Source organism: Macrotis lagotis, chromosome X (assembly GCF_037893015.1).
Source record: "Macrotis lagotis isolate mMagLag1 chromosome X, bilby.v1.9.chrom.fasta, whole genome shotgun sequence".
Lineage (NCBI taxonomy): Eukaryota > Metazoa > Chordata > Mammalia > Peramelemorphia > Peramelidae > Macrotis > Macrotis lagotis.
Genome location: NC_133666.1, coordinates 530,155,495 through 530,183,217, shown reverse-complemented (window position 1 = coordinate 530,183,217; position 27,723 = coordinate 530,155,495). Strand labels below are relative to the sequence as shown.

Genomic DNA, 27,723 nt, shown 5'->3' with positions numbered 1-27,723 from the left:
CTACCATGTTCTTAGTTACAATAAAAGATGAAGCAAATTCATTCAAAAAAAATTCCCTCCTGTACACTGTATTTGTTGGCTATTTCTGGAAAACTGGCTATTCTAAGAAAATCCATGCAATGTTCTTAAATTCATACTCCAATCCAAAAGGGAAAGTAGTTGCAAAAGTTAAGTTTAAAAAGTTAAAAACTAACTACATTTTCCCTTACTGTTAAAACATAAGAGATTTTATATGATTTATTTCAAAACTACAGAGATCCCTTTGGGCATTATTATTTTTTCTATTTTAAAACTAACTCAAATGTATTTTTGCCTGTTTTGCCCAGAAATGGGAGCAATAGTCTAATCCTGTTTTCCCCTTGCATGTTACCAAGTTTTTCCTTTAAAAGTTATCAAAGTTATCCTTGAAACTGAATTGATTCCCCTTAAGAGGTTTATATTCTAATAAGGGAATATCTATGTATATGTAGATAAAAGGTTAACTTTGAAGAAGTCATTCTAAGTAGGGAGATGGAGAAAGGTCTCCTGTGGAGGGTGGGATTTGAGCTGAGTAAGACTTGAATGAAACCAAGGAAAATAAATGAAGATGAGGAGGGAAAGGTTCCCAAGTGGCCCGAGGTGGGGGGGTGGGGCAGTCACTAGAAAGTCATTGAAATGGGAGCTGGAGAGTCATAAGTGAAGAAGGAAAAGTAGGCTCAGGGAGGTGGATCACAAGAGTGTGTAAAAGTAGACTAAAGTTTTAGAAGTCTGAAAATGTAGGAGGAGGTCAAGTTGTGAAGAGTTACAAATACCCTACAGAAGAATCATATACAATCTAAGTTAACAGAGGGTCATTGGAGTTTACTGAGTGGTCACAACTATGTTTTAGGAAAATCACTTCTGGAAACCATGTGGGAAAAACCCTGAGGGGAGGGAGACCTTCAGTAGTCCAGGCAAGAAAGGAAGACTTCAAACAAAGTAGTGGCTGTCTGAGTAGAGAACAATTCCTTCTCAGGGGCTAAGTTTTTGACTACCCACTGACTCCTATTACGATTGTCTCCTCAGAGAGAGGTTGTACAGGTCAATTCCATAAGACTTGGCAACTTACTGAATAGGTGGACTGAGTGACAGTGAAGACCCTGAGGTTGCAAAGACTAGGTGCTGTAGATAATAAGACCTAGGTAGTGCAGTGGATAGGGAGAGCACTAGTCCTGGAGTAAAGAGGACCTTAGTTCAAATATGGCCTCACACACTTAATTACCTAGCTGTGTGACACTGGGCAAGTCACTCAACCCCACTATCTTGCAAAAACCAGAAAAAAAAATGAAGTTGGGATGGTAGGAGTTGCGGAGGGAAGGATTTGAGAGAAAAGAAAGTGAATGAATATATTGGGCCTATAAGCAGTTTGGAAGGGTTAGGGCTGGAGGTACAGATCTTGGTTTTGCTTCTTTACCTTATTTATAAGGAATGAAATAAGATTGATGTAGTAAAAAAGACAAAGTACAAGTTAAGAAGCACTAACACATCAGGTACTACTAAGCTTATGTGTTTCTCTCTTCAAGGAGGTCTCATATAGCTATCTGGGCCAACTGTTTAGCAAGGCTCCAAGGGTCAGGGTCACTTTTCCTTATCTGTTGCTAAGTGTAATTTTCCCTGAAGCTGCTTCTTTCTTTGAGTCACTGCTTCTCTGTGTCTCTATGTCTCTCTGGGCAGTAAGTGATTCTGCTCCCCATGAGATGTAAGGTCTCCTCTTGGTGGACTTCAATCACTTCGAAGTGTTGGCTGATGGATAGGAAAGAGAGATAAAGGAGATTAATCCCTTCCTCCCCAGCTCCATAACCAAACACTAGAGGTAATTCCTTCTTAGGAGCTAAGTTTTTGCCTACCCACTGACTCCTGATAGGACGGTTTCCAAAATCAAGAGTTCAGTCCTTTGAGTATGATTACAATTGTGGATAATCTTTGACCAATCAAGATTCAGACTCCCTTTTTAACTCAAAGGAAACTCCTTTACACTTTATGAAAGCATGTCAGGGTATTAACATGCATTAACACTTTAACATATTACCTCAATTTCTATTTTTCCTGCACTTTTAATACCTTTAATTTCACTCAGAGAGAGGGACAAAATTAATCAAATGGTTAAGAGATCAACTAACTCTCACTACAATGAACTGCTCTAAATTTTTTTCATATTCAAGTTTCAAATTTATCCTCCCCTCCCATCTCTCTACCCTCAGCAGATGACCTTGCTTCTTACTTTACAAAAGTTAAAGTTACTTGATTGAAACATTCCAATTTTTCTTTACCACCAATGGACTACACATTCTTTCTTGCTTCAAAATTTCTCTAGACTAGACCTCTTTTCCTTTCCTCTGGGCTCATTGAAAAAGGTGGACTTACTGCTCTTCTCCCAAACCTAACACTCCAGACTGGGCTCTTTAGCCCCTTCCTTCACTCTCCTCCAGGGCTCTGCTCTATTAATTATCTCTCTCTAGCATCTTTAATCTTTCCCTCTTCACTGGCTCCCTTTCCCCATTACCCTTTAACTATCATTCAATCAATTAAAACCAGGTACTACTCTGGCCTACCATAAATATCTCCCAACCTTCACTTATTTCAATGTTCTTCTCTTTTTAATCCATCTTCTACATTGCTGCCAAAGTGAAATATCTTAGAGCTCAAGTTTGATCATATCATTTTCCTGTTTCTTATCTCAAGAATAAGTACAAACTCCTCTAACACTTGAAGCACTTTACAACTAGTCTAGAGACTAGTGTTCCAGACTTATTCCAAATGATTCCCTTTGACATACTTATATTCTAATCAAAATGGTATCCTAGAAGTTCCACATATATGATACTACATCTCCAGCCTTTGTACAGCTTTGGCATTAAACCCCCATGCCCTCTTCATTTTTGCCTCTTAGAATTTCCCACCATGGGGGACATGGAGAAGGGCAAGAAGTTCTTCGTGCACAAGTGCACCCAGTGCCACACGCTGGAGAAGGGCGGCAAGCACAAGACTGGCCCCAACCTGCATGGGCTGTTTGGCCGCAAGATGGGCCAGGCTGCCGGCTTCTCCTACACCGATGCCAACAAGAACAAAGGCATCACCTGGGGCGAGGACACCTTGATGGACTACCTGGAGAACCCCAAGAAGTACATCCCTGGCACCAAGATGATCTTCATGGGCATCAAGACTTGATAGCCTACCTGAAGAAGGCCACCAACGAGTAGCCGTGCCGCCGCCTTATTTATTGTCAGAAGCAGCCCAGGAAACTCCTTTCCTTTTTGTAGGTGTTCCATAACAACCCTATTTAATTGGTCTCATCGACCTGAGCATTTCGATCATGAATGGCTGTTCTAATAGAGAAATTATGTAGATGAGGTAGGCTTGGGGCTAGATAAGAATATCCCTTCTCTCTGTTTCGCCCATAAGTCCAGTCACAACTAAGCTGTCATACTTGAATGCTTATTTTAAAAGATTTAGGCAACTTTTTTTTTAAAGCAAGGGCTAGGTGCCCGTGCCCCACATCTTAGAAAAGTTTTAATTAAATCTGGCTTCTTTCACCAAACTCTGGGGAAAGCCTACTTAATAATTTCATATGACTTTTACCTGTTATGGGTTTTGGTGGGGTGGGGGAATTGTTCTGGGGGTGGGGGTTATGCCCCAGCCTGTCCAAAGGCCAGTCCTACTGAATCCATATTAAGTTCCCTAACTTTGTGTAACTTAATTACAATGATTTCATTAAATACTGCCTTTCACTTGTTGAAAGGCATTTCAGTATACTGTCTAAGGACTGAGTAAACATCATCCCATCACTGCAGGAGTTCAGTTGGAGGTAGTATCTCCTGACTTGCTAAGTACCTGTTTTGAAGACCTGTTGAATTGAAAGATTACAGACATGTTCTTAGTATGTGAATAGCAGTGGCATATTCACTTGGAGAGTCCAGTTTAGGGATGTACCATTAGTACTACATCTGTAGCCATATTTAAAACTTAATGCATTTGGAGGATTCAGTTGTAAGGAGATGTGCCATTAGTGCATCCATGGTCACCCCCAAAACCTGATTCAGCAAATAAACATTTGTGAATATACTTTTCCTGGAAAAAAAAAGAATTTCTAGCTCTATTAGAGCAGAGCTCAAGAGCTACCTCTTACTCACTGACTTCCCTAATTCTCCTCTGTGTTAGTATTCTTCCACTATCTCAAAATCTCTATGTATTGCTCTATCTGTCAGGGAGACATAGCTCTTTATAAAAGCTGACTGAAGCCACAAAATTAGGCTAGTACACCTGGTTAGGACATATTGATTTTTTTGTGTTTACATATCTACTCTGAGCTGTGGTCAAGTGTTAATATTTAAAAATGAAATATAATTTTTATTCCTAAATTTGTTTCTTTTTACTTCATAATGATGGTGATGTGTATGCATTTATGTAAATACTGTCAATGACCTAATCACTCATTCTTGAAACCTTGGGTTAATCTTTGACTTTTCCTTGAACCTCATCTCCAGTTTCTAATAAATTAGTAATTCCATTTCATTTTCCCTTTGTAGTATCCCTAGAAACTAACTCTTCATAAGGCTACCACCTTAGTTCACTTCATCATTGTTTAGGGTTTGAATCAGAATTTTCTAAGGAGTTTCTCACATTCACTTTTTTTAAAATTTAATATGGTCTTCAGTCTGCTGCCTTACTAATTTTATTTCTGCCTAAATCTAGTTATGTCACACTTCTGCTAAAAAGTCTTAGGTGGTTCTCCAGTGTCTCTTAAAAATGAAGTTTAAACTCTGCAGTATATCAATAAAATTAGATAATTAGCATTTATTTCTCACTTCAAGATATACAGTGTTTTACCAACAGTTTCATTTTTTTTTCTCGTAAGCTTTGGAGGTAGGTGTACTTATTCTTCCTTCTTCCCTTTTTCTTTCCATTCCCCCTGTTTTCCAAATGAGGAAACTGAGGCAGAGAGAGATGAAATGATTTAGCTGGAGAAAGTATCTGAGGCTGAATTTGAATTCCAGTCTTGATGACTCCAGGCTCAGAATGCTATCTTATCAAATTAGAATGGGGGGGGGGGAGAATTGGGATTCAAACTCAAGTTTCATTGCTCCCAAATTCCATGTTCCTTACATTATATCATGAGGGACACATGATGTGGCTAACAACTTTCTTAGATACCCAATACATGTGGCCTGAATGATTCCTTGAGTGCTGCCAGAACCAGATTAAAGTATATTTGGAAATGTTTTAAATTAAATAAAAATACAACACAGATAATGGTGCTTTGTGGGGTTTCTTTAGTAAATATGCAGCCTGCATTTTTATTTGAACTTGACACCACTGTTCTATATTTTTGCTCCTACTGTTTCCTATGACTGAAATATTGTCCATCTTCCTCTTTGCCTAGTGCTTTCTTACCTATTCTTGAAGGTCCGCCTCAAATCCTTCATCCTTCAGAGCCTTTTAAAAGTCTCCCAGTGGTAATGAGCTTTCTGTTGACCTCAAACAAAATGCTGTTTAGTACTTGGCAATATACTTCTTGCATAACATGTTATCTTTGTGTTTCGGACGATCCTCTTCCTAGACTGAAAATTCCTTAAGGTCAGTCCCCAGGTCCTGCTAAAACAGTTCCTCTTCCCCAGCATAGTACACAGTAAGTATTTTAATTTAATTTTTTTTTTTTTTTCTTTTAGTTTTTGCAAGGCAATGGGGTTAAGTGGCTTTCCCAAGGCCACACGGCTAGGTAACTATTAAGTGTCTGAGGCTGCATCTGAACTCAGGTACTCCTGACTCCAAGGCCAGTGCTCTATCCACTGTGCCATCTAGCCGCCCCTATTTTAATATTTTTAAAATGAATATTTACTGGAAAAGACCTTTTGCCTTTACACAGTTCTTCACTATATTCTGCCCAGTGACCATCCCCCTGCAGCTTGAACACTACCAGTCATAGAACCCACTACTTCTCACGGGAACCTCTTTCTTTTTTGGACAACTTAAATTATTAGGAAGCTGAGTTTTGCCCTGGTATTTTCACACTTCAATCACTCCTATCCTCTGGAACCACAAACTGCAACCTTCCAGGTTAGCTATCATTGTCATCAGGCTAAATATCGTTATATTCTATTAGATGGTTCTGAGTATCATCACCGCTACTTGGTTGTTTTTCAAAAGTTCGGTTCAAAACTGAGTACGATGCTCCATGATGGCATGAAGAGTCTGCCCCTCAGCTCCACAACACGGTAACTGAACTGATAGCGAAGAGACAGGGCTGCCTGGCTCGTGGGTCCTACCGCAGAAGCCTGGGCCCCGGTGGGGGGCTCCCCAACAAGCCACCGGCTGGTCCCCGGGTGCCGTCACATGCAACAGGTTCTGACCCCCCCAGGGCCGGCTCTCTTCCCCTCCCCCGTACTTCTGGACACCGCGCTGGCTTTAGGCTTCTTAAGTAAAACGCTATAAAGGAAAAAACCTCCCCTCCCCTCCCCTCACTGAGAAATGCCCCAGACGCTGCCAAAGCTAATTCCCATGAAGGCCATTCTGGGGGCAAGGGGCAAAGGAGATGACCGGTGTTCCGCACAGCGATCATTACTGCTATTGATGATTGTTATCAGAACTTGACCCCACGTGCGGGAAAGGACCTTTTTCCTCACGGAACCGCCTCCACTTCTCTCTTCAGAGCCCTCCCTGGCCAGGGGCGCTGCTGCTTCAAGCCGGGGAGCATGGGGCTGCCCCCAGACCTGCGGACTGCATGCCAGGGCCCGGCTCCCTGCGTCGGGCCCATTCTGAGGAGGGTCCTGGGACTCCGGCGGGCACACCCCGGGCGGGGCCCCCGCCTCACCCCAGCGCCCTCGGCTCTGCCCTGCGGCTCGCCCTTCGGAGCCGGCGGGCGCGGGCGCTCACGTGCCGGGGAAGGCGCGGGCTCCGTGGGAAGCTGGGGGCCCCGAGCCGCCTCCCCACGCCGGCCTGCGCCCGCTGCGGGTTACCTGTAATTGTAGGACGTGAACCTGCCGCTCTCTCTCAGCATCACCCGGTAGAGATCCAGCACTTGTGCCCGACTGGAGGCTGCCATTTTTGGGGGGGCGGGGCAGAAAACAAACGGGTCCTTTCCCCGGAGGCCCCGCGCGCCCCGGGGGGCGGGCTGGAATCAGTGCCTGAGCCGGCCGGGCCCAAGTTCCGCCTAGCGCCGAGGCGGGGGTCCCGGGATCGCCGCGGGGCCGCGGTCTCCGCCCGCCGCGGTGTTCCGGCTCCTGCCCGGACCCTCCCAGGCCTCCCGGGCCGCTGGTGCGGTTTCAAAAGAAAACAGGCAGCAGCGCGGCCGGCTAAGCGGGGGGCGCGGACGCCAGCGGAGGCCGAGCGGAGGCGGCATTCCGCCTGCCGGAGCCCCCTGCCCGGGGCCTGGAGCTGGAACCGGCGGCCCGCGGGCCGCGGCGGGCGCCCAGGCCGGCCGGCAGTGCAGAACCGGCGGCGGCAGCGGGCAGCCCCGCGCCGGCCACCAGCGCCTCCCACAGCCTCCAGAGCCCGAGCGGACCTAGAGGGCACTGGCGCCTCCCCCCGAGGCTCTGGGGCCCCCAGGGGTTTAAGGGCCTGGAAGCCGGGCGGGGCCGTGTGTCCCAGGGGAAGCGGGCAGGCCCGGCCCGGGCCTGGGGCCATCCCTGCTGGGAAGCAGCCCCTGCCCGCTGCGCCCGAGGATAAGTGCGGCCTCCGATCCCACCTGCGTGAGTGGAGCGGACGGAGCCCGAGCCCGGCCCCAGAGCCGGGCAGAGCCGAGGTCAATGGACGGAGCCCGGCCCCAGAGCCGGGCAGAGCCGAGGTCAATGGACGGAGTCCGGCCCCAGAGCCGGGCAGAGCCGAGGTCAATGGACGGAGCCCGGCCCCAGAGCCGGGCAGAGCCGAGGTCAATGGACGGAGTCCGGCCCCAGAGCCGGGCAGAGCCGAGGTCAATGGACGGAGCCCGGCCCCAGAGCCGGGCAGAGCCGAGGTCAATGGACAGAGCCCGGCCCCAGAGCCGGGCAGAGCCGAGGTCAATGGACTGAGTCCGGCCCCAGAGCCGGGCAGAGCCGAGGTCAATGGACGGAGCCCGGCCCCAGAGCCGGGCAGAGCCGAGGTCAATGGACGGAGCCCGGCCCCAGAGCCGGGAATGGACGGAGTCCGGCCCCAGAGTCCAGAAGAGCTGAGATCAATGGACAGAGCCCGGCCCCAGAGCCAGGAAGAGCCAAGGTCAATGGACAGAGCCTGGCCCCAGAGCCGGGAAGAGCCGAGGTCAATGGATGTAGTCTGGCCCCAGAGTCCAGAAGAGCAGAGGTCAATGGACGGAGTCTGGCCCCAGAGTCCAGAAGAGCCTAGGTCAATGGATGGAGTCCGGCCCCAGAGTCAGGAAGAGCCTAGGTCAATGGACGGAGCCCCAACCTACAGTCCAGAAGAGCCAAGGCCAAATGTGGCCTCGGACTTTTGAGACAACACCAGAGGGCCCTGGATAAGTTGTTTAACCCTGAATCCCTGGCATCAGGGCCTTCTCAGGGGATCTGAGATGTATTCCTGGGAGAAAGTGAGACTGGTGACTTAGCACAGAACCCCCACACTCAAATCCAGGTCACCACTTGTCATGGCATCAGCTCCCTGATGCCAAGGTCTTCTTTGAGAAAAATATCATACATTCTTTCTGATACAGGGCAAGATGTTGGATGATACATGATACTGGAGAAGAGAAGACTCAAAGTGGATAAGATAGATGGTTTCATGTATCTGAATGTCTGTCAAGTGGGAAAGGGATTAGATTTACTCTATTTTGCCCCACAGGGCAGAATGAGGTTGCAAAGAGAAAACCCTTCCTCCTCTTCCCCCTTTTCTCCCTTCTTTTATGACTTCATCCTTCCTTCCTTCCTTTCTTCCTTCCTTCCTCTTTGCCTCCCTTCCTTCCTTCCTCATAATGAGAACTATCCCAGAGTGGAATGGGCTGCTTCAGTGGTAGAAGAACTCTACTTGGAGGGTCTTCAAGTAGAGCTTGAAAAATTAAGTGAGGTAGTAATACATGACTTTCCTTTGCAGGTGAAGAGTTGGACCTCAGTGGTGCTCTCCCAAGTCTGAATTCTGACTCTTTTCATGTCTGGCTTTTAGTTGTTTCACTTTGAGCCAGATGGCTCTTTTCTTTCGTTTTTTATATATAAGGTGTTAATGTAGTTTATTGCAGCACCTATTTTTCTCTTTTTTTAGTTATTTATTTTTGCAACTACATGCAAGGATAGTTTTCAGCAATCATTTTTTTAAGGCTTTTTAGTTTCACATTATTTTCTTTACCTCCCTGTTCTCCTTAAGAGAGAACAATCTACTGTTATAATTGTATAGCTATGTTAACTATTTTTCTATATTAATCATATTGTGAAAGCAGAATCAGAACAAAAAGGGGAAAAAATAATGAAAGGGAAAAAACCCATAAAGCATAAAACAAATTTTAAAAGTCGAAAATAGTAAACTTTGGTCTGCATTCAGACTTCATGGTTTCTTTGGTATTTTCCATCACAAATCATTTAGAAGAATCAGATTATTGTACTAATGAGGTGAACAAGTCCACCATAGTTGATCAGCACACAGTGTTGCTGTTAATGTATACAATGTTCTTCTGGTTCTACTCACTTCACTCAGCATCACTTCCTAAAATCCTTTCCCGCTTTTCTGAAATCTGACTACTTATGACTTCTTAAGGAACACTAGTACTACATCACATTCATATACTACAATTTGTTTAGCCATTTCTCAATTGATGGGCATTCCTCAATTTCCATTTCTTTACCACTATAAAAAGAACTGTCATAAATATTTTTGTACAGGTGGGTATTTTCCCCCTTTTTATGATCTCTTTGGGATACAGACCTGGTTGTGGTATTACTGGATAATAGGGTATGAACAGTTTTATTGCCCTTTGGGCTTGGTTCCAAATTCCCCTCCAGAAAGGTTGCATCAGTTCACAACTCCACCAACAACACATTAATGTTCCAGTTTTCCAACAGTGATCATTTTACTTTTAGATATATTGGCCCATCTGATAGGTGTGAAGTGGCACCTCAGAATTGTTTTAGTTTACATTTCTCTAATCAATAATGCTTGAGAGCATTTTTTCTATATAGCTTTAATTTCTTCATCTGAATTCTTAGCCATTCATATCTTAAAAAATTTAATTGTTTTTTCACATTTCTACAATGGTCTTTTAAAAGTAAACATAATTCCCCCTCCCCCAACAAAGATAAAGAAACCTCAATAAAAATAAGGGGGGAAAAAGTCTGCTTTTCCCTGTATTCAGATAGCATCAGAGCTTTGTCTTTTTGATAGATCACATTCTTTCTCATAATTCTGGCAGAGAAACTGCTTCAATATTTTCCCAATAATTTGCTAGCTGTATTTACTTCCATCCTATTCCTCCCCAGTCCCATTTATTCCATTCTCTCTCATCTTTCACCTTGTCCCTCCTCAAAAGTATGTTGTATCTGACTAACCTTTCCCATGATCTTCTCCCTCTTCTATAACCTACACCCCACTTCACTTCCCCTCTTTCCCATCCCCTTCCTCTCCTTGTTTCCTCTGGGGTAAGAGAGATTTCTGTATTGTTATTTTCACTCTGAGCCACTTCCCATGAGAATGAAGGCTCACTCGTTTCCCCACACCATTCTCCTTTCCACTCCATTGAAAAAGCTTTTTCTTGCCTCTTTTAAAATTATTTTAAAAATTTATTTAAGGCAGTGGGATTAAGTAACTTGCCCAAAGTCACATAGCTAGGCAATTTTTAAGCATCTGAGGCTGAATTTGAACTCAGGTCCTCCTGACTCCAGGGCCGGTGCTCTATTGACTGCACCACCTAGCTGCCCCTTTCTTACCTCTTTTACATGGAGTATCCTAGTCTATTTTACCTCTCCTTTCCCTTTCACCTAGTGCATTCCTTTCTTGCCCATTGAATCCATCTTTTTAATATATATTATACATTCATATTCATCTTCCTCCTGTGTCTTGTCTATATATGCTCCTTTTAACTGCCCTAATAAATGAAAACTCATGTGAGTTATCAGTATCATCTTCCCATGCAGAAATATAAGCAGTTCACCATCATTAAATCCCTCATAATTTCTCCTTCCAATCCACCCTCTCTATGCCTTGCCTGAGTCCTGTACTTGAAGATCTAAATTTCTGTTTAGCTCTGGTCATTTCAACAGGAAAGTTAGAAAGTCCCCTATTTCATTGAATGTCCATCTTTTCCCCTGAAATAGGATGTTTAGTTTTGCTGGGTAGTTGATTCTCAGTTGTAATCCAAGCTCTTTTGTCTTCTGTAATATTCTAAGCCTTATAATCAATGTAGAAACTGCTAAGTTTTGTGTTGTCCTGATTATAGCTTCACAATAATTGAAATTTTCTTTGTGGCTGCTTGTAATATTCTTCTTGACTTGAGAATACTGGAATTTTGCTATAATATTCCTTGGACTTTTTATTTTGGGCTCTCAGGAGGTAAGATTGGTGGATTCCCTCAATTTCTATTTTACCCTCTGCATCTAGGATATCAGGACAATTTTCCCTAGATTATTTCTTTGAAAATGAAGTCTCAGATCCTTTCCTGGTCATAATCTTTTAATTATTTCTACTGGATCTGTTTTCTAGGTCAGTTGTTTTTCCATTTTCTTCTAATTTTTGATTATTTTTGTTTTGTTTTATTTATCAGTCATCAGCTTCCCTTCTCTCCATTCTACATTTCAAGGAATTATTTTCTTCAGAGAGTTTTTGTAATCTCCTTTTCCAACTGTTCAATTCTGCTTTTTAAGGCATTTTCCCTCCTCATTGACCTTTTGGACTGCTTTTGACCTAAACTAATTTTTAGGATGTTATTTTCCTCAGTATTTTTTTTTTGTATCTCCTTGACTAAGCTGCTGACTTGGTTTTCATGCTTTTCCTGCATTGCTCTCTTTTCTCTTCCTAATTTTTCCTATACCTTTCTTATTTTTTTTCAAAATATTTTTTTGAGTTCTTCCATAGCCTGAAACCAATTCCTATTGTTCTTGGAGGCTTTGGATGCAGAAGCTTAGACTTTGTCATCTTTTTTTTGTTTGTTTTTTAGGTTTTTGCAAGGCGAATGGGGCTAAGTGGCTTGCCCAAGGCCACACAGCTAGGTAATTATTAAGTGCCTGAGACCGGATTTGAACCCAGGTACTCCTGACTCCAAGGCAGGTGCTTTATCCACTGCCACCTAGCCACCCCCTTTGTCATCTTTTGAATGTGTATTTTGATCCTCCATAGGTCCAAAGTAATTGTCTATGGTCAGATTCTTTTTCTTATATTGTTTTCTCATTTCCCCAGTCATTGACTTGATTTTAACTCTTTGTTTTTGTGGGGTTCTACTTACAGAGCAGAGCACACACTTTCCCAAACTTTTGAGGGTTTTGGGGACATTCTCCCAGGACCCTCAATTCCTCCAAAATCTTATGACAGGCTATGACTGCTCTCTTGGCCTGTGGTCTGGTCTGTGGATGACCATAAGCATATATGTATCTGTGTGTGTATATATATATATATACACACACACACACACACACACACATTTGTGTTAAACATGTCTGCAGATTAGTCATTTATACAGAAGAGAATTTCTTTTAAAAATATAGTTTTCCTCAGAATCTGAAGGTTTTTCGTTTTGTTCTATTTTTCTTCTTCTGGATAGGTATAGAATTATTCATAGCTGGTCTATTAGCATTGTCCTACCTTTCTGAACTACTGAGAAGAGATGCATCCATCAAAGTTGATGAACTCGGAGGGCAGCTAGGTGGCAGTGTGTAGAGTACCAGCCCTGGAGTCAGGAGAACCTGAGTTCAAATTCGCCTTGAGTCAGTTAATAAGTACTTAATAATTGACCTTGCCCAAGTCTCTTAAACCCCATTGTCTTGTAAAAACAAGCAAAAAAACTTCATCAACTTACAGTGTTGTTGTTAATGTGTCAAATGTTCTCTTGCTTCTGCTTCTTTCACTCAGCAACAGATCCTGCAATTCATTCCATGCTTCTATGGAGTCAGATCATTTATTTTTTTATTGAATATTTATTTATTCTCATTTTGTATAAATAATGTTTTTATACATTAATAAAACAATCTTGTTTAAGAGTAAACAAAATACCCCTGCCCCCCAAAAAAGTATAGACTCGCTTGAGTGAAAGGGGAGAGGGAAAAAATTAAAATTAAAAAAAATAATAGTAATAATTGTAGGTATGGCCAAGTGATGCAATGGATGGAGCACCAGCCCTGGAGCTAGGAGCATCTGAGCCCACATCCAGCCCCATACACCCAACAATCACCCAGCCGTGTGACATGCAAGCCACGCCAACCCCACTGCCCTGCAAAAACCAAAAAAAAAAAATACCCCAAATAAAATAAAATAGTAATAATAGTAGGGGTAGCTGGGTGGTGAACAGAGCATTGGCCCTTTAGCCAGGAGCATCCGGGTCCAAATACGGTCTCAGACACCCAAAGATCACCCTGCTATGTGGCCCCAGGCAGGCCACCCAGCCCCATTTGCCCTGCACCCCCCCAAAATAACAACAACAACAATAATGATAAATATGCTTGAGTCTTAGTTCCAACAACACTGTCTCGGGTAGATCACATTCTTTATGATAAGTTCATCGCAAAAGTTACTTCCATATTTTTCCACCATTGCCATTACTGATAGCAAAACCCTCCTTTCATATTTCTCCATTACCATGTACTATATTTTCTCTCTCTTTTCACTCTGACTCTGCTGTAGGGTAGGTGAGTGGCACAGCAGACAGATCCCTGGCCCTGGGGCCAAGAGGCCTTGAGCCTCCCACCACCCCTTAGGCCCAGAATCCACCTGGCCCTATGGTCCTGGACAGGCCTTCCAATCCCAGCCCCTTGCAAGAAGTAAAAAAGAAAATGTGTTATATCTGACCACTGTCCCCCCATGGTCCATCCTCTTCTCCATCACTCACATCACCCCCCTTCCCCTCCTTCTTATTCCAGATGCCTATACCACATTGAGTATATATGCTGTTTCCTCTCCTAGCCACCTGTGATGAGAGCAAAGCTTCCCTCATTCCCCTTGCCTTCCCCCTTCCTTATCATTGCAATAGCTCATTGTAATAAAGAAAAATCATATTATATGAAATATCTTGGTGTATTCCCCCTCTCCTTTTTCTTTCTCCCATTACATTTCCCTTTTTTCTATTGACTCCATTTTTACACCATATTTTATCTTCGAATTCTGCTTTCTCTTGTGCTTCAGCTATAAAAGCTCCCTCTACCTGCTCTCTTAACTGAGAAGGTTCATGTGAGTATTATCAGTATCATTTTTCTATGCAGAAATACATGCAGTTCATCATCAAGTCCCTCATATTTTCCCCTTCTCCTCCAATCTCCATGCTTCACCTGAGTCATGTATCTGAAGGTCAAACCTTCTGTTCAGCTCTGGCCATTCCAAAAGGAACATTTGAAATTCCCCTGGTTCATTGAAAGTCCATCTTTTTTCCCCTGCAAGAGGACATTCAGCCTTGCTGGGTAGTTGATTCTTGGCTGCATTCTAAGCTCTTTTGCCTTCTGGTATATTATATTCCAACCCCTATGAGCTTTTAATGTAGTTGCTGCTAAGTCCTGTGTGATCCTGACTGCAGCTCCACGATATTTGAACTGTGTCCTTCTGGCTGCTTGTAATATTTTCTCTTTGACTTGGGAGTTCTGGAGCTTGGCTATAATATTCCTGGGGGTTGATTTTTTGGGATCTCTTTCTTGGGGGAATCATTGGATTCTCTCCATTTCTCTTTTGCCCTCTGCTTTTAGGATATCAGGGCAATTTTCCTGTAGTAATTCTTTGAAAATGATGTCAAGGCTCTTTTCCTGATCATGACTTTCAGGTATTCCAATTTTTTGAATTATCTTTCCTAGGGGAGGCTAGGTGGAGCAGTGGATAAAGCACCGGTCTTGGAGTCAGGAGTACCTGGGTTCAAATCTGGTCTCAAACACTTAATAATTACCTAGCTGTGTGGCCTTGGGCAAGCAACTTAACCCCATTTGCCTTGCAAAAACCTAAAAAAAAAATTATCTTTCCTAAATCTGTTTTCCATATCAGTTGTTTTTTTCAATGAAGTGTTTCACATTTTCTTCTAATTTTTCATTTTTTTTTTGGTTTTGAAGTATTGAGTTCTGGTTTCTCGTAAATTCATCAATCTCCCTGAGTTCTATTTTTTGTCTGAAGGATTTGTTTTCCTTAGAGAGTTTTTTTAATATCTTTTTCTATCTGGCCAATTTTGCTTTTACTTTTTGAACTGTTTTATCCATTTGACCTAAGCTGGTTTTTAGCATGCTATTTTCTTCAGCATTTTTTTTGGATTTCCTTGACTAAGCTGCTGACTTCATCTTCATGTTTTTCCTGCATCTCTCTCCTTTTTTTCCCCAGTTTTTCTTCTAACTTCCTCATTTAATTTTCAATGTCTTTTTTGAGGTCTGTCATAGCCTAAGCCCAATTTCTGTTTTTCTTGGAGTCTTTAGATGCAGGAGCTTGTGCTTCTTCATCTTCGGACTGAGTGTTTTGATCCTTCTTGGGCTCACAGGCAAAATATTTCCCAATGGTGTTCCTCTTGTTTCTCTGCTTGCTCATTTTCCCAGCCTAAGCCTATTTTTGGGGGGTGTTTCCTGAGCTTTTGGTACACTTCCACAAGGATCTCAGTGTGTGAGGCTCTGTCCTCCCACCTGGTCTGTGAATGACCATATGCTCCCCCCTCTGCCACAGGGCTGAGGTGGAGGGGGCCCCTGCTGTTCTAAGGGGGGCCTAGACTGCGATAAGGATCTGAATGTGGTCAGAGCCCCAGAGTCCTGTTCCAGGGGCAGAGCTCTGCAGTCTCTCTTCACTCCGCTCCCTAGGTTCAATGGGCTCATGCCCTGGGGGCTCCTACTTACCAGCTCCACCTGCTTCTGTTCCTGGATCTGGGCTGCTTGCTGTGTGCCCTGAGGGGCAGGCTCCACGTGCTCTGGCAGAGGTCCCCCAGCTGTTCCCCCAATTTGTGCCCTGTGTTCCCTGGGTCATAGGTCAGGAAACTCCCCCTCTTCTGTGAGCCCTGGCTGCCAGTGTCCTGGGGCTGCCTCTGGGAGGCTGAAGTTCTGTTGTTCTGGCGGGCCACCCCTCTGGCAGGCTGCCCTTCCAACCCTGGGGAAAAGAGCCTTTTTGCTCTTTTCTAGGTTACCTTGAGTAGGAGAACTGCCTCACTGGGTCCCTCTGTGGGTTCTGTCTCTTGAAAATTTGGTTAGAGGCCTTAGTTTCAAAGATTTATGAGAGAGCGCCTAAGACAGGATCTGTTCTTGTCACCATCTTGCCTCTACCCCAAAAAAGAGTCAGATCATTTATGATTTCTTTATAGAACAATACTATTCCATAATATTCATATACCATAACTTGTTTAACCATTCCCCAATTGATGGGCATACATCTCAATTTCCAATTGTTTGCCACTGCAAAAAGAACTGCTTTCCCCAAAACCAACAAATGAAGACTAGCCAAAATTTAGATTAGCAGAACTGACAGAGACTGAGTGATACATTTTACCAGTCCAAGAGAACTTAGATGTTCTATGGGCAAGGTGTGTTTTACCAAGACCGGGGAATGGAAAAAATTCACAGCTGTAGCACAACCTAGCCCAGCCCAGAGACCACTAGCAACAGCTTGAAGGGGCAGAGAGAGAATCCTGCTCTGCCAGAATGTGTGTGGAGTGAGGAGAACTGACTGTAGAATCTGTAGCAAGAATCTGGAGAAAGCAGCCTGTACCCCTCAAGCAAAGTCCACAGACAGCAACGGAGTCAGGGAAGACTGTAGAGATTTCTTTGCTCTCCCTCAGGGTTGGACTCTGCTGTCTGCCTACAGTCAGATCCAGCTTGCAGTTTTTGTTTCCATACTAAGATAGCAGTATCCTCCTCATCGATCCAGGGAGAGGGAAGTACAGGGGCCATCTACATATCAAAGCACAGGCAAGAAAACATAAGACCTTGGAGGAGTAAAGGTCCCAGTGGGGTGTCCTCCCCCCAAAACCCCAAAGCCTTGGAAGTGCTGTCTTGGGCTGAGGAAATGAGTAAACAGAAAAGAGACCATGGAGAATTACTTTAGTTCCATGGAAGATCAAGACATACTCATATGATGACAAAATCAAAGCTTCCATATCCAAAACCTCCAAGAGAAATAGAAAATGGGCTCAGACTATAGATGAGCTCAAAAAAGACTTTGAAAAGCAATTAAGGGATGTGGAGGAAAAATTGGGAGGAGAAATGAGAGCAATGCAGAAAAATCATGAAAACCAAATCAAAAGCTTGGTGAAAGATATAAAAAAAAAACCCTGAAGAAAATAATGTTAAAAAAAAAAGTTTAGGCCTAATGGAAAAAGCAAAACAAAAGGCAAATGAGGAAAAGAATGCCTTGAACAGCAGAATTGGACAGCTGGAAAAGGAGATAAAGAAGCTCTATGATGAAAATAACTCCATCAGATGCAGAACAGAATTAAAGGAAGCTGATGACTTTGCAAGAAATGAGGAAGAAATAAAACTCTTCCAAAAAAGCCAAAAATTAGAAGAAAATGTGAAATATCTCATTGGAAAAATAACTGACCTCAAAAACAGGTCCAGAAGAAATAATTTTAAAATTATTGGGCTATCTGAAAGCCATGATCAGGAAAAGAGCCTAGTCTTCATTTTTCAAGAAATAATACAGCAAAATTGCCCTGAGATCCTAGAAGTAGAGGGTAAAATAGAAATCAAGGAAATTCACCAGTCACTCCCTGGAAGAGATCCCAAAAGAAAAACTTCCAGGAATATTATAGCTAAATTCCAAAACTCCGAAATCGAGAAAATTCTAAAACCTGCCAGAAACAAACAATTCAACTACTGAGGCTCCATAGTCAGGATTACACAGGATTTAGCAGCATCTACATTAAGGGCTCATAGGGATTGGAATATGACATTCTGGTAGACAAAAGATCTTGGTTTACAACCAAGAATCAACTACCCAGCAAAACTGAACATCCTCTTTCAGGGGAAAAGATAGACTTTCAATGAAACAGGGGACTTTCAAACTTTCCTACTGAGATGACCAGAGCTGAACAGAAAGTATGACCTCCAAGTATAGGACTCTGGTGAACTATAGAGGGAGTGGAAAAGAGGGACTAAATATGAGGAACTTGATGATGTTGAACTGCTTGTATTCCTGCATGGGAAGAAGATATTGATAACTAATATGAACTTCATCATTTATAAGAGTTGTTAGAAGGAGCATATATAGACAGGATATAGGAAGGAGTGGAATATAATGATATTATATGGTAAAAAGATGGAATCAATAGGTAATAAAGGAAAGTTCAATTTACATCAATGTATATCATGGAAACAAAGTAAAGACTATCAGACTGCCTTCTGTGAGGGGGAAGGGGGGAATTGTAAAATTCAAAACCTTACAAAAAATTAGTACATATTACTATTGTATAGAATTAGAAAACATAAAATGTTAACAAATAAAAAAAGCTGCTATGAATATTTTGGAACATGTGGGACTTTTACCATTTTTTTATGATTTCTTCTGGATTTGGGCTTTGAATTAGAATTGCCACGTCAAAGGGTATGATCAGTTTTATTACTCTTTGGGCATAATTCCATATTACTCTCCAGGATTGTTGGACAATTTCATAACCTACTCAAGAATATGATTAGAGTCATAATTTAATGGTATTTGAAGTGGTTTGGGGGAGAGCTTCTGAGATTTCCTGCCTTCACTCTTTCATCTTGACTCCCCCCCAATTTCTTTTGTCCATTTATCAAATGGAGTGCAACTTGTATATTTTTGAAATGAGTCCTCTAGCATAAGCACTGGTTGTAAAATTGTCTCCCACCTTACTACATTCCTTTTAATCTTCATTGCATTGATTTTATTTGTGTAAAAACTTCTTAATTTAATGCAATCAAATTTATCCATTTTTCAATTACAATGTTCTCTATCTTTTCTTTGCCTATAAACTTCTCCTCTTTCCATAGACATAATAGGTAAACAATTTCGTGTTCTCCTAATTGGTTTATGATATCACTATATCTAAATCCTGTGCCCCTTTTGATCTTACCTTGGTATAAGGTGTGAGAAATTGATCTGGACTAGTTTCTGCCATACTATTTTCCAGTTTTCCTGGCAGTTTTTGTGTATTCTGATTCCAGATGCTGGAGGCAGGTTATTAAGGTCATTTACTACTATTTCTTTTGTACCTAATTGATTCCACTGATCCACCACTGTATTTCTTGGCCAGTACTAAACAGTTTTGATGGCTGCTTCTTTATAAAATTATTTTAGGTTGGTACATTGAGGTCCCCTTTCCATTTATTTTTTCATCATTTCTTTTAATATTCTTGTTACTATTTTTCTTAGCTCAATAAAATAATTTTTGGTTGTTTGGTATGCCATTGAATAAGTAATTCAATTTAGGTAGAATTGTCATTTTTATTACATTAGATCAGACTACCCTTGAGAAATTGACATTTTTCCAGTTATTTAGATTTCACTTTGTGTGAAAAGTGTTTTGTAATTGTGTTCATATGAGTTTGTCTTGTGAAGCAGAAATGGAGCAGGCAGCTTTCAGAGATCTGGGGTATAGCACTGCATTTGCTTATCTGGACCAGAACACTAGCAAACACCAAGACTGGTTTGATGAAAATAATAAGGGAAATACAGGAGCTGCTAAATGAAAAATAAAAACTCCACAGAGTTTACCAGCAGGATAATTCATCCATATCTATGAAGACAGCATTTAATTCTATTAAAAAGTCCAAGCAAATTTTAAAGAGTTGCTGGACTCTTGGCTCAGTAAGAAGGCAGGTGAAATTCAATTTTATGCAGACAGTAACAAACAAAATTGCTTTTATTATGCCCTGAAATTTATTTATGATCCAACGACCTTTGTTGCATCTCAACTACTCTGCTGTTGGATTCACATTGATAAATAATAGGGACTTGATCCTAGAGAGATGGGCTGAACATATAGTGTTCTTAACAGACCATCATCAATGAAAGCAGAAGCCATTGACTGCTTACCTCAAAGCAGTCCCTAGCTGAAGTTACAAATGAAGAAGTTTTGAATGCAATTAGGCTACTTTCAAGTGGCAAAGGACCTGGTGCTGATTCTATTCCTGCTGAAATCTAAAGGTGGGGGACCATTGCTCATTCAAAAACTGATTGAAATTTTCCAGGTTATATGGCATGAAAAGGTTGTCCCCCAAGCATTCCAGGATACCTCCATTGTTCAACTCTCTAACAGTAAAGGTAATAGATAGTCCTGTGACAATCACAGTGGTATTTCTCTTTTAGTCATTGCTGGTAAGATTTTGTTAGAGTATTTTTCAATAGGCTGATCCTTCACCTGGAAGTTTGGTCACCTTTCTGAGAGCCCATGTGGCTTCAGAAAGGGTAGAAGAACAGTTGACATGGTTGCCTGACAACTCTAGGAAAAATACCAGGAACAGAATAGTTTGTAGATCTGATCAAGACCTCAATACAGTCAGTCACAAGCATTTATGGAAAATTTATGTCAGAATTTGGTTCATCAGTATTTTATGTCAGTTCCATGACAGCATGCATGCCTGGGTTCTGGATAGTGGACAGTGCTCTTGAGATTTCCCAGTAACCAATTGAGTAAAACCCGGGATGTGTACTTGCTTCCATACTTTTTAGTATCATGATTTCAGTCATGCTATCAAATACCTCCAGTGAGGACAAACAGGGCCTCAAGGTCAGCTACTGCACTGATGGCAAGTTCTTCAACTTGGAAAGGTTACAAGCCAAGCCCAAAGTGGAGGGAGTGCTGGCGCATGATTTTCTGTTGGGAGAGACTATCAAACTGAAGGTCTATAGAGCAGTTGTGGTGACCTCATTGCTGTAGGCCTTTGAAATCTAGACAGTCTACCAGTGCCATGTCAAGGAAACTGAATCACTTCCAATTTAAATTGTCTTAGGAACATTCTGAAGATCACCTGGTAAGAGAAGATACCAGACACTGAGGTCCTTTCTTCAGCTAAACTGCTTAGCATTCTAATATGAGTACAGAGTGTGCAACTAAGATGGGCTGGACATATTGCTAGAAAGCCAGATGTATGCTTGCAAAAAAATTATTTTATGGAGAACTCATACAAGGCAAGAGCTTACAAGGGGTCAGAAGAAATAAGCTGAGACACCTTGAAAGTCTCATTGAAGAACTTTAGAATTGACTATACCGCATGGGAGACACTGGCACAGGACTGCCCAGTATGGTGTGCCCTCATCAGTGAGGGGACTGTAGTCTTGAGGAACCAGAATGGAAGCCGCTCAAAGGAAACGTGACATGTGTTAAGTTTAGAGTACCCATCTCAGGTGTTCTCATGGACTATTTGTGCCCAATGTATTTGTGGTAGAGCATTCTGAGCTTCTATTGGTTGGATACACTGTACTTTGCCTCAGACATAGTGATGTCATTTTGGTCCTCTTTGATAATGAAGGATAAGAACCATGGAGTTTGTTCTGTTAGTATATTCCCAAGTATTTTATGTTGCCTACAATTACTTTAAAGGGACATTCTTTTTTCATCTTTTGCTGCTGTGTGTTGATGGTAATATATAGAAATGTTGATGATTTAATGTAGATTTAGTTTATATTCTGCAGCTTTGCCTAAAGATTTCAAGTAGATTTTTAGTTATTTCTAGAATTCTCTAAGTGTACCATCATATCGTTTGTAAAGAGTGAGAGTTTTGTTTCCTCATTACCTATTCTAATTCCTTCAATTTCTTTTTCTAATCTCATTGCTAAATTTAACATTTTTAATACAGTATTGAATAATAATGATGATAATGGACATCCTTGTTTTATCCCTGATCTTACTGAGAAGGCTTCTGGCTTATTCCCATTGGCATAGAATGCTTGCTGATGATTTCAGATAGATACTGCTTATCATTTTAAGGAACACTCCATTTATTCCTATGCTCTCCTGTGTTTTCAATAGGAATGGATGTTGTATTTTGTCAAGTTTTACAATATCCATTGAAATCATGTGATTTGTTAGTTTTGTTATTGATATGATAAATCATGCTGATAGTTTTCCTAATATTGAACCAATCCTGCATTCCTGGTACGAATCTACTTGATCTTAGTGTATTATCCTAGTGATAGGTGGATGTAATCACTTAGCTAATATTTCATTGAAAATTTTTGCATCCATATTCATTAGGGAACTGGGTCTGTAATTTTGTGTGTTTTGAGCCTCCCTGGTTTAGTTATCAGCACTATATTAGTGTTTCAATCATAGATCAATACTCTTATGATGCTAATGCTAAGCTCAGGGACCAGTAAGCCTTGCTTCTGAAACACATTTGCCCCTCTAGCCTGTGGGCTTATAGCTCTCCAAAGCATTGCCTGTAGCTTTAATACATTCCTATCAAAAACAGACTGCTCTTAGTGAGTTCAGAGTAGAAAAATATAGTTCAGGAGTAGAGGATCGGCAGCATAAGGTATCGAGGAGCACACAGAGCAGCCCCTAGGCCAAAGCTCCTTAATTTGTGTTCAGGCACATTTTAGACGCCTATCAGAGCGGGGCCTTTCAGAAAGGACCCAAGTGCCTTTCAAGATGGCTGCGCCCAGGCTGCACGAGAATTAACTCTTCCGCGTGCGTCTGAGGTCTTTCCTGGGAGTGATCCTGCGTTCAAATCGCCAGTTTTTGGCATTTCCGGCGTTTAGCTTGTTCTGGCAGAGCAGCGGTGAGTGAGGACCCAAAAATTCTGTAAATGTCCATGGGGTTCCCGGAGAGATCTTGATACTAGACGTCAAATTTTTGTTTTGGACCCCAAGGTGTCCCCTCTTCCTCGCGGGGTCTTGTCTCGTTCGTTTTTGCGGGGCAAGTGTCAGCGGCAGGTCGGGCTTGGAGGAATTCGGCGCCTTTAAAACATGATTATTTTTTTAGTTCAAACAGTGTGCAGGGAATTGAGAAACGAGGCATTAATTGAGGCAAAACCTTTCCTTGGGGTTTTTGAGGAGTACACGTGTAGCTGTTACTTCCCCGGTAAGTCCCCACAGGCACGTTCCTACCCCGCGTTGACTCTGGAGTCAGTCGCAGTCAGATTGTCCTGGTGAACTTTTCTCTTGATCATGAAGGTTGCGATATAAGTAGTCAGTTTTTTAAAATCTATAAAAGCCTAAGTGATGAATTGTGGTTATGCACGTAGGATACACTTGTGGGGGAAATCAGCCTTTTCATAATATTTCCTGTTGAATTTGGTCCTCACAACAACCCTTCCTGGTGGGCGCTATTATTATTATCCCCATTCTACAGTGGAGGCGACTGAGCCTGAGAAAGGGCATGTGCGTCGCTCAGGTTTACAATTTAATAAATGTCTCAAGCCTGGTCTGGTTATTCACTGCTACCTCTCTGCTTCTGATCAGCTCTCTCTGTCTGTCTCTCTCTCTTCTCTCCCTCTTTCTCTCTCTTTTTTGCCTCTGTCTCTTTTTTCTCTCTCAGTCTCTGTCTCTTCTCTCCCTCTCCCTCTGTCTCTTCTCTCTCTCTCTCTCACTTTCTCTTTCCAAATGTCTCCCTCATATTTCAGATCAAGTGCTCTGTATAAGTCTCATCAGCACTCATTGAGAAGCAGTATTCATTTATCCCACTGCCCCTGTCACCCCTGCTTTAGCATAAGTTTTGGCAGCCAGATTATGTATCCTATTCTTTAACTGTTTTCTAACCAGCATTCACTTATTAAGTTCTTAATGTTTTCACAACACTGTGGTAGGCCCTGGGCGTAGAAATACAAAATGAAAAGCAGTCCCTCCGTTCAAGGAGCTTATATAATACTCTAAATTCCACATTTAAACTTGTCAGCGAAACTGTAGATATAAAGAATATGAAATCACAAATTTACAGAAATGCTTCATATTGATATGGAATTGACTTTGAGTTCTTGAAGTTTATGTCAGCAGAGTGTAGCTCTAGGACATTTTATTAGGTTGAGAAAACTTTTGAGTGCCATCCAAAGTAAAGTCTGATTTCGTTGTCCAGACATCAAGTAAGTAATGGAGATGTTCAACATTATTAAATTGGCCACAATTCTTTGCCCATAATGATAATGATAATGATGAAAGAGAAAAAATAAACAGAAGACAAAAAATTCCCCTCATTCTATTTCCACAGTGAGATACTATTAGATTAACTGAACCATAATAGTATTGATATTCTTTTATTTAATGAAGCCTGAAGATAAAAGGAAGTTATTTATAAACCTAAGGGGACCTCACAGGTTTTTCCTAGGAGAGGCAAACTAGGGAGTTGGTAGATTTATATGATCAGCCACTCAAAAATTACTTAAAAATATAAGTTCATGAGACACTTGGAATATCTTGTCTTATACTTCATGATGAATTTTAGCAAAATGATTCCATGAAAATAATAATAGACATTTATCTAGTACAATTATATTTGAAAAATACAAACATCTTATTTGATCCTTTTGATAACCTCTGTGAAGTAGTGACTGTCATCCCCATTTTGCAAGTCAAAAGACTGAGGCAAAAAAGTGGTTAGTGAGGTTTAATGAATTTCTTTCTTCTCTTCCTCCTTAATACTATTTCACTTGATTTCATTAGCTTTTGTACTTTCTATTATTATTTCCTCTGCAGTTACCTCCCAGATTTATTTGTCCAGTACTGTCTTTACAAATTTCAGTTTCATATCGCCAGTTGTATTTGTCACCTTAAATGAGATCTCTCTAGTCATCTTTAATTCAATATATCCAAACTGAACTCTTTCCTATCAACCCCCATCCCCTTCCTAATGTCTGCATTACTGCTTATGGTATCACCATCCTCCCAGTGACCCAGTTGTCATACTCAACTCCTCATTCTCATCCCCCATATCCTTGCTCTATTTGAGTTCTTTCCTTTATATTTCTAAAGATATTCCTCATTTTTGCCCCCTTCCCTCCTGTGTAAATGTGCCAGTTCTGATACAGGCCCTCTTCACTTCATCCTTGGACCATTATAGCAATCTGCTGGTCAGCCTTTCTGTCTCAAGTCCTTTCTATTCCAGTCAATTGTCTACTCTCAAATCAGTCTTCTTAATGTCCATATCTGACCATATCACTCTGCTTTTTAGGCAATGCCACTGATTGCATCTTATCTGTAGGTTCAAATATCAAATCCTCTGGTTTTTTCCTAACTTTCTTCTTATACTTTACTCCCCTTCATGGTGCTCTGATCCAATGACAGTGACTTCCTTGCTTCCTTGTGGCATTTTCTCTGCTTATTTCCCTTCCTCATAATCTCTACATCTGGATTCCTTGGTTCCTTCAAGTCTCTCTCAATAAGGTCTCATCTCCTGCAGGAAGACTTACCAATTCATCTTTAGTCTCACTCCTTCCCTCTGAGATTGATCCTATTCATACTGAATTTTGTTTGTTTACATGTTGTTCCTTTCAGTAGATTGTGTGCTTCTTGAGTATGTATTCTTTCCCTCTTTTTGTATGCTCATTGATTAGTTCTTTTATGCCTGGAACATTTTAGACACTTAATGAATAGCTTATTGATTGACTGACATGTCTGTGATCACACAACTATAGAAAAGTAGGTGTATGAATTCAAAGCTCTATCTTCTCTGACTCCAAATCCAGCAAGCTTTATACCTTTCCTGCTATGATGCCTCTCTAAGTGTAATAATCATAATGATGATGTTGATGATGGTTAACATTTTATTGTGCTGGACCAGGCAATATATTAAGCACTTTACAATTATTATCTCATCTGATCCTCACAAAGTCCTGGGAGATAGATACTATTATTATCTCCATTTTGCAGTCTAGGAAACTAAGGCAAACAGAGGTTAAGTATTTTGCCCAGAGTCCCACAGCTAGTAAGTATTTGAGACTGGATTTGAACTCAGGTCTCTCCTGATTCCAGGTCTAGTGTTCTGAGCCCTGTATCACCTAATAGTGTCAATTGTTGATGAAAGTAAAGAATTAGAAGAATATCTGTGAAACACTTCACAAGTTCTAGACAGGTCAAAAAACTCATTAATAGTTGATGACTTTGGGGGTGGCTAGATGGCGCAGTGGATAGAGCACTGGCCTTGGAGTCAGGAGTATTTGAGTTCAGGTCCGGCCTCAGACACTTAATTACCTAGCTGTGTGGCCTTGGGCAAGCCACTTAACCTCATTGCCTTGCAAAAAAAAAATAGTTGAAGACTTCAATATGAAAGTCGGTACAGAAAGGAATTGAAATATCTGTTAAAACATCATTTTGGTTGCCTAGAGACTTGAGGTAGAGACTGACTTGAAGTCCATTGCCATAGTTCATATATGAGAGGGTGAGATCCTCTTGTGGTGTTTTGACTGTGAGAGGAAACAAGAGGGTGTGCAGGAGAGATGATGTGGATAGAAACAAGACTGGATACCCAGATTGGATTTGTTGAGTGAATGGGAGTCATAAATGAAGGATAGTACCTTGGTTGCTCACCTAGGAAAATGGCAGAAAGAGCTTCTTGAGGGCCCTTGTGCCTATTTTTTAATGTCTCCAACTGACTGACTAGTGCCAGTAGGTAGGTACATAAGGAGGAAGGAATTGTTTTGGGGAAAAGATAATGAGTTCAGTTTTGGACATGTTAAGTTGAGGTGTCCATTAAGATGCTGGTGATTCAGGGCTGAATGTCAGGAAAGAGGTTAAGGTTGAATAAATAGGTCTTAGGATCATCTGAAAGTGGCAGAACTAGTATTTGAACTCAGTTCCTCAAGATCAAGTTTTCCCCTAGTACCATTAGCCTCCTTATTAGTGAACTCTTTGATTATGTGTTCAACTAAGGTGGAGCTATGTTTGATCAAATGCAGAATGTAGGCTAGCTAATGAACTTTCAAATTAAGTTTTTAGTAAGACTCAACTATTAATTACTAACTAGTAGTTATTGTTTAATAATTACTCTTTTGACCCCCAAATACTATTTTTTTATTTTTAGGTTTTTGCAAGGCAATGGGGTTAAGTGGCTTGCCCAAGGCCACACAGTTAGGTAATTATTAAGTGTCTGAGGCCAGATTTGAACTCAGGTATGCCTGACTCCAGGGCAGATGCTCTATCCACTGCGCCACCTAGCTGTCCCAACTCCCAAATATTGAGTAGTAATATTGTTCCTCATAGTAGCAAAGTTTGTTAATTTTTAAAAAATCTTTAGTTGTTCAGTTGTTTCAGTCAAGTCTGACTCTTCAATATACTCATTTGTAGTTTTCTTGGTAAAGAAACTGGAGGGGTTTGCCTCTTCCTTTCCAGCTCAATTTACAGATGAGGCAATTGAGACAAACAGGATTAACTGAATTGCCCAAGGTCTCAGAACTAGTATCTTATTCCAGATTTAAACTCAGTCTTTGTGACTACAGTCTTCTGAGTACTATATCCACTATGCCACCTAGCTGCCCCTAATCTATAAGACTAATATGTCAAAGATTATCTGTGAGTCCTTACTGCTTTTAAAAGGGAAATTATCCTAATAGAATGAATTATTACATGAACAATCAGCTATCTCACTTGTTATTCACTCCCTTTAAGCTTCCTGCCAAAACAAACTATATATAAAAAAAGGCTTGTGTAGAATAAAAAGAGCTCCTTATTGTATTGATCTAAACCTTTTGTGCATATTCTTTATTTTTTTAATTGCTCCTTTGCCTTCTTTCCTAGTGTTCTTTTCTTCCACTT

The 27,723-nt window shown here is 41.5% G+C and overlaps 2 protein-coding genes across 11 annotated transcripts in view; one reads left to right on the top strand and one right to left on the bottom strand.

Moving 5' to 3' along the window:
* LYRM4 (LYR motif containing 4) overlaps positions 1-7,411 on the bottom strand; it is a 228,113-nt gene extending 220,702 nt beyond the window's left edge. The window contains exon 1 of one of the 5 annotated variants that reach the window (XM_074208468.1): positions 6,972-7,411. In XM_074208468.1, coding sequence (XP_074064569.1) covers positions 6,972-7,057 — 86 coding nt within the window. In that variant the 5' untranslated portion in view covers positions 7,058-7,411. Of the gene's footprint in view, positions 1-5,409; positions 6,946-6,971 lie in introns of those variants that run through there. The other 4 variants (XM_074208469.1, XM_074208472.1, XM_074208471.1 and 1 more) reach the window with 4 other exon arrangements.
* Positions 5,572-27,723, top strand: part of FARS2 (phenylalanyl-tRNA synthetase 2, mitochondrial) — a 662,046-nt gene continuing 639,894 nt past the window's right edge. For 4 of the 6 annotated variants that reach the window (XM_074208461.1, XM_074208465.1, XM_074208463.1 and 1 more), the window contains exon 1: positions 22,625-22,760. The gene's annotated coding sequence lies outside the window, so the exon portion shown is untranslated. The other 2 variants (XM_074208467.1, XM_074208466.1) reach the window with 2 other exon arrangements.